Source organism: Vigna umbellata, chromosome 8, assembly GCF_029865625.1.
Source record: "Vigna umbellata cultivar VRB3 chromosome 8, Vumbellata_1.0, whole genome shotgun sequence".
NCBI lineage: Eukaryota > Viridiplantae > Streptophyta > Magnoliopsida > Fabales > Fabaceae > Vigna > Vigna umbellata.
Window position 1 is genome coordinate 36,595,383 of NC_142172.1, and position 7,755 is coordinate 36,603,137.

Sequence of the window (7,755 nt, forward strand, 5' to 3'; positions counted from 1 at the left end):
TCCGATGCAAGTTATAAACTCCATGAAACGAAATTCTAAGTGAGCAGATATTCCCTGAGATAACCGTGTTCCAAGTCATCCGCCATGTATTAACAGACCCGTGGAATTAATTCAATTCCAGAGAATATCATTACAAACAAACGTATATACATACATCTCAAGGAAACTTCAATGCTTCCTATTAGATTCAGGACCGTATCTAATTGTGTGCCCTATAACAACATCATTGAATCTAGCATGTTCTTCTCGGTGGTTCGATCTGAAGCTGTAATATTATTTCTCGATCAGCATGTTGTCTAATGAATTAATGATTCACACAAGTGATAGGAGTCCCCTCAGATCGCATGATCCTTGACCTCAACTTCGTGAGGCAAATTCCTCATATTGGAGAATACATATTATCATTTTCAACTTCACTTTGAATTTCACTGCCATTTTCGCTATTATAGGTCTCGAGATAAGCCTCATCTTCGTCCTCACCATCCTCCACCTACACATTAAAGAATCAACACACCGCAACATAATGAAAAACAGTATCATAAGTTTTTTAGTGGGAGTTATTATGGCAGAGAGTAACCTCAGAATTCTCATCATCAGTAGCATAGGCAGAATCCAATTCGTCATACAAGGATTCATCTCCTTCATCCTTTACCCTCTCCATTTGTTCCTATAAAAGTGATTTAAGCCATATGGTAAGTGATTCAAGCCAAATAACATCAGGAAACCGGTGTTACATTAAACATACGACTTGGCTTGCAAAGAAATACTAAAAATGTTAAGATCAGTAAAACATACTATTTCGGATCTTAGCTTCCGCACTTTAGCTTGAATAGTAGTAATATGTTTCATGATCGCCTGTATGTCAACAGAAAGAGTTAATTCATCATTTGGTTCAACAAGTATGAATGTGCATACAGGTCTGCATGGAGGGAGAGACGGATAAACCAACTAGACTGACATTAAAACCTTATTTTATTTTACTACTATTGAAGTTAAAAATAGAATATCCATTATTTTGGTCTCCATAATCCAGTGGCCGTGTGGGCTGATATTGCTGCAAATTGTTGTTTGAGGTACAGTGAAACGTATAACTGTCTGCTGCAAATGTTTATCTCCAGATCTAAATGAAAAATGATATTATAAAGCATGAGTTTGTATATATACCTCATGTCGTTGGAGCTCAATTGAACGTGCCAAAGCCTTTCTTTTTGTCAAAAGATTTTTGGGTCTCAACGTTGAAGGACGCTGATAATCCTTACCCCGAAAAACAATTATAGCGTATCCTTTTGAAATTTTGTCAACTGAGACCAGAACACCTCCACTCTCTGCTTCAAGTGCTAGAGCAATTTTCTTTACATGTTCAAAGCTTTTAGCCTTTAAAATTATCTTGACCAGTTCCCGGTACTTCCAGTGCAAGTGCATATTCTCAATAGTACCATCAAAAACTTCACGTCTACCTGAATCCATAAGTTATTATTAGATTTGTATAGGCCACACACGGTAACCTGAGAAATGGAATGATTGAGAAGGACACGGGTTAAGGAGAGATAAAGCTGATTTATAAACTTTTAAGAATGGATTCTCAACTTTTAGAGATGAAATACTTAGGTAAAACATTACCACGGATTAGATTTATAAGATCAACTCTTCTCTATCTGATTTCTTCCAACCAACTTAGTTAAGTGAGCCAAATGGTCCTAAAATATGTAAGCAAATTAATTTAGAATAGAGATCTACCTAGAAGTAAGAAGGCTTTCATCTTCAATCCTAATTTGCGAAACATAAATCTCTCTTCATCAGTTATACTATCAGGATCTGCTTTGTATTCTGAAGGCTTCAAAGACAACTCCACCTTCATTAAGGCCTTTTCAGCTCTCATTAACTTTCTTTCAGCCTGGTAACCAAAATCCAGTGATTACAATCAAGAAAATTCAAACTTAGAGAATAATCCTAGAGTGAAGTTAGATACAGAAAGAGACAAAAAAGATTATCAAGACCTACACGAATCAGACACTGTAATGATATTTAAAACCATCTATTGACTAGGGTTTATGTGAGAGCCTAATTAAACACATTAGAAAATTAAACAAGTCTAATAGCTGTAACAAAAGTTTTACCCTCGTTGATAATGTGAAGAACCAATATCAGATGAAAACATAAATAATAAGTTTCTGTTCTATTAATCATTAGCCCAATACTACGATCCTTACTTCATTCTCTTCCATATCATTGGCTGATTGGCCATGTCATCATTTAAGGAGACAAATATGATTCTTCACCTTTTATATGGTGCGTTTTGAGTAGTTACATTATTATTACTACCGAATCTAAGTAGGAAAAAGTAAACTTGAAAGTAGGGAAAGTCCGTTGGTGAGTTATTTTGGGAAGGGGGCATTCACAAATAATTGTTAAAGTTACATCTATACTAGAGAAAGTGTTACCAGCCCAATGAAGTTAATTTCCAAATTAACAGGCATCGATAATGCAGTATTGCCTGTACTGCAACCTCCACCAAATATTGATAACTATTTCAATAACACATAATGAGACTTCACTTAAAAGAAATCCCCCTTCCAATTTTATTAAAAATTCACCAAAATATTATGAAATGGTTCAGCCAGTAGTCAAACTCCAGCTCAATTATCAGTTTTATTTAAGTGAAAAAAAAATATCGTTTGAGGAAAAATCATTACAATCACACAGGATGATGAGAGATCAAATGCAACAGCCACTGGCACGACAATTATAGGCTTCCTTAATTATCCGAAATTAATGTACTTACCAAGGAAAGTTTCTGTTCTAATTTTTTAACAAGGTTGGCATGCCGTAGTTGTTCTACTTCCCTCATTATTTTTTGCTTGTGACGCTCATCTAATGTTTTCCCCCACTTTGCATCTGCATCCAAAGTTTCACCAAGTGTCCCTGCCTCGGCTGACAGTTCTGATGTATTATTACTCGGTATGAGTAGTGATGATGCTCTCAATCTCGCTTGCTCCTCCTCATCTTGCATTATTTTTGCAGTTCTTTCCCTCTCCAGCAAGGTTTGAGTGACATCTGCTGATAGAAAATTCTTTCCTCGAAAGAAGACCAAGAAATCTTTATTTCTGGACAGTAGTATACCACCAGTCAATTTCTGTAGCCAGAAACAAACCAATCATTGATCAACAAATTGCAAGGACCCATAATTTTTTAATATTAAATTAAGTTTATAGAAATATATAGTTTATGTCATTCATTAATTAATAGAAATAGTGGGATGTTATACAAATCATCCACTATATGTACTTAAAAATGCATATAACAAACTACCCAAAGTTTATGTCAGTAAATGATAATAATAAGTAACGCGATATTCATATCTGATATGTTGGCACACTAGCAGCAAAATTTTTCATCCAACACCATGCCAATATGTGCATTAATCTACATTATTTATTCATCATAATATTCACATTGATATGAATCTATACCAATATGGATAGTGGTCGACATTTTACTAGAGCCTCTACAACCAAGTATTAAAGATTTTTCATATAAGATAATAGGGTTAGATATATCTCAGAATCTACAACCCAAGGCAGCGAGCGAGAGACCAGTACAACTTATCAAGTAAATAAAGAAAAAGCCAAAACTAAAGTAAAAGGTACCAGATTACTGAAGCAATAAGTAATACTAGCATGCAACAAGAACATTTCAGAGGATTAGGAATACCTAACTAAGTAAATAATAAACAAAGGTGACACTTTTGTTTGTCAACAACGATTTTATTTACACAAAAATATAAGCTGACTATTTTTCTCACAATTTTAGAGTCAGTAACCTACCAAGCTTAAATTTTTCGATTACTCCATATATCACAGATGTTAGTGACTTTGAGACATTTGAATAACAAAAGAATTAAGGCTTCATCAACAGATTTTTAATAAAACACATACAGAAAAAGTGACAGTGACACGGTCATGAAATCCCTGTCAAGGTTTAGTAACTGAATCCCAAAGACCAAACAAAGTTCAAAACTTTGAGAATTACAAATTTACATTATGAATTGGTTTCAATTTCTTACCATTTAGGGGTGGTACTAGAACTATTTTACATATCTAAGAATCTGAATTCTGGGAATTATGATTCCTAAGAATGATTAAATTTTGTTTGATTGGTGAAAAATATTGTGGGGAATATTTATATAGATTTTCTAGAAATCAAAGATCAATATGTTATTTTTATTAAAATCTTTAACTCCTTACCACATTAAATGATTTAATAAGGATAACATTGTATATTTTTTCCATACATTTTTTATTTTTACCCAGGAAAGTTAGGTTCTCACCTCTTCCTGTAGGAAAATTGACCAAACACAATTTCCTGAGAAACATTATTTCCAAGGAATGTTAATTATTAAAAGGTAAACCAAGCATGGAAAACATACTTTCTAAAATCCAGTTTACTGAAAAACTACAAACTTTCTTTCTACCAATGACACAAGTTATGAATATTTTCATACGTAAAAGGAAATATTATGCATTAGGAAATGGAAAACCAACTCTGGAATAATGAAAAGTCAAAGCCACAAAAACAGAGACAATAATTTTGATTAATTGAATAGGAAAGTGCATGATTAATCACCTTGATCTCTTCTGCCATTCTCTCACTGGTAGTTAGCTGTACACCTCGTTTGAGGGCAACCTTTGCAATAGAACTTACTTCCCACAATTTAATCATTGCTACAGCTAATCCTTGAAGTTGTCTGTTTCTACCTAAATATCATTATTAATTTAGTAAAGTCAGAATAAAATTCAAAAACTACACATGCACAAGGGAAACAACATCAAACCTAATGCAAAATGTGGAGGAAGGGTCCTTGCAATCCGTCGTAGAGCAGTTGCCTCCCTTAAGCCAAGTGTTGATCTCACACCAAAAGGAAGAACTCTAAAGGGAGGTTCGTAACCAGGAACAGTTGCAGGAAGCATATCCGCATCAACAGGTAATGGATCACATCCAGACCAATCTGTGTATCTAGGGCCAAGACCATCCAATAACTTGTCTACTTCAAGTTCATAACTGACTTTGGGAAGATAATCTCTTTCTTTCTCGTCATTTGTAGATTCCAAATTTGCCAATGGTTCACTTGTTTCAGAATTAGAAGCAATGTTGGGAGAACTCCTCACAGAATTATAAGAAGGTGTTGGCAAAAAATTAGAAGAGTTCTCGCTTTTCTTATACATTTGTTTGTTTTGTTGTACTGAAGGAACTTCATAGCTCACACCCCTGTATAAGGAAACAGAATTGCCAGACCTCCAAATTACAAGACCACCAGTTTTTCTCTGAATGTGATTTTAAGAATAAACAAGAATACAACAATAGTTATTGATAGTCAAAGTAGTCTAGTGAGCATATAATGAAAAATTGGAAATATACACATTCTAATCAATGGCACACAGCAAGCAGTGTTGGCAATATACACATTCTACAGATTAAGTGTTCAAATCAATCCCTAGGATAAACTCATCTCTCTGACAAATGTTAAGGTTGAAGAAGAAAAGTATTACCAAACTCAAACACACTTAGTTCTCGACTCAGTTATTTATCAGTACACAGGAAAATTTGTAAAAATAGGTGTCACGGCCAAAGAAAAAATTACAGACATCAGAAAAGGTCATGAAAACATCTTACGAAAAACCTGTTTGATATTATATAATTCATAATAAGGTTGCCCAGCTCCAATCCCAGGAAAGGGAAAGTCTTGGACGAGCATGAATTGATCATAGCAATTAAGGATTAAATCCTAAAGAAATATGTATGTATATCAACAAGTCACCGGCTATTCTGTCAATCGTATTTCCCAAGTTGATTTGACATGTCTAAAGCAGAAAATAATAATAATTGGATGGGCAATTCGGCATCCATCTGGCGCTAAATATATGACAGAAACAAGCATAAGAAGGTAAAAAAGTGGGGTTGGGGGAAGCTCATTGAAATACAACTCAGTCCTATTCTGTTACTGGTGTAAAAGACTCCTTCCATACACAGAAGACTTGACAAAGACATTGTTGGTCTATCTACTTCAGAGAATTTTACGAAGCTCCCAAGTTGCACGGACATGAGCAATTTTACAACTATTCTAATTATCCAAAACAAGTTTATACACACTTCACAAAGGTGTTTCATCCTTCACTTTAATAAACATGCACTTCTCATTCCCACTATGGACCCTACAGGTTTTGCAACAAAAGCAATACTTTCAAAAACACACAAGAAGCCAGAGATAAACAACAAACCTCCAGTATTTCATGCATCCTCCGCATGTTGAGCGCGGCCTCGCCTTCGAACTTGAGCCTCACAATCTCTGCCGTCTTCCACCTCTCGTGAATCTTGTCCACAACAGCTTGAGTAACCCCACCTCCCCCAATTCTTGTCTTGTGCTTCTTCTCAAAAGTCAACCTGAGCAGCCTCTTCAATTCTGACTGGGGAAGAGTCAATTCCGCCAGAGAGGTCTTACTTCTCTTTCGTATGGCTTCCCTCTCTTCTAACTCTTCAGCCTCTGGCTTCTCCCACGGAAACCTCGCTTCCCCATCATCCCTTCCAAATCTTCCAAATCCTAATGGAGACTCTGGAGAAAACCCACCTCGTGCATTCGGCAACATTCCTTCTTCCACGTAAAATATATCCTCCACTGACCCTTTTTCTATCACTCTCTCCTTATTCTCAATCCCGTCACCGGCGTACCCAATTTTCTTCAATTTTTCCACAATCCTATCCATGGTGCTTTCACGGCTGTTACCACCACCCTCCTCGTCAGAGCTCGAAAAACCGTTTGACGCGTGCCCATTTCCGGAACCCTGGTAGTCGAGAACCGCGCGTGGCGGTTTGGGACGGGGGTATTGGTTGGCAGGGTGGCTCCACCGTTTCAACCAATTGTTTTCGGTGGAGAAACTTTTGGCGGGATTACAGCGAAAGATGATGAGTGATTTGGGACGGAGGAAAGTGGAATTGGGAGAGGGTGTGAGGGAGTGGCGGAAGAGAGAGTTGCATAAGAACGGTGAAGAGTGAAATGAATCGAAGAATGGGCGAGTGGGTACAACAGCCATAATCACATTGGCATTAGTGAATGCAGAGAAAGAAAATGGTGAGGCTAGTTTCTGCTCTGTTTTTGGTGTGTTCTGCTTCGTACTTACTCACCTTGCTCTGTGGAAATACATATCCATTATGATTTTTGCTTGGCCAAAACGACAGTGGATAGGGGGCTGGATGGACATGGACTACTACTTCCCATTCACTCACCAATCATCTCTCCGAACAATTTCATTTTATTTCTTGTTTTTTTTTCGCAGTTATTTCTTTTTTTTTTTTTTGCAGTTATCATATTTAAAACTAATCGGGTGTTGCTTCTCCACCACCCCAAATGTTTTTGCACATTTCTACTATTTTTTTTATTCCAAAAATATTTTACACTTTCTCATTCTTTTATTCCAAAAACACTTTACATCTCTCCATTATCCTTAACAATCTTTCTTTTATTAATAGAGTATTTATATGACTTAGATTTAAACTTATGATATATTGCAAAATATAAAATTCAGAGAAAACTTCAATATTAGTGCTTCTACCACTTTCATTTTATAAACTTAAAAGTTAAATGCAAATACAAAATAATAAACATAATAATATTAATAGTAAATAATATATTATTATTATTATATACTAACATTATAACGACGAAAAAAATAAAAAAATTTCAAATCTTTAACAAATAACTTT

The 7,755-nt window shown here is 35.5% G+C and overlaps 1 protein-coding gene across 1 annotated transcript; it reads right to left on the reverse strand.

Moving 5' to 3' along the window:
* Positions 1–60: 60 nt before the first annotated feature.
* LOC124848009 (CRM-domain containing factor CFM3A, chloroplastic/mitochondrial-like) lies at positions 61–7,241 on the reverse strand. Its single transcript, XM_088095758.1, is given in 10 exon segments — positions 61–387; positions 389–490; positions 578–667; positions 796–855; positions 1,165–1,457; positions 1,738–1,894; positions 2,783–3,133; positions 4,624–4,754; positions 4,832–5,321; positions 6,276–7,241. Coding segments are annotated over 10 exon segments (2,514 nt in total). The 5' UTR covers positions 7,086–7,241; the 3' UTR covers positions 61–357.
* Between the last annotated feature and the right edge of the window lie 514 nt (positions 7,242–7,755).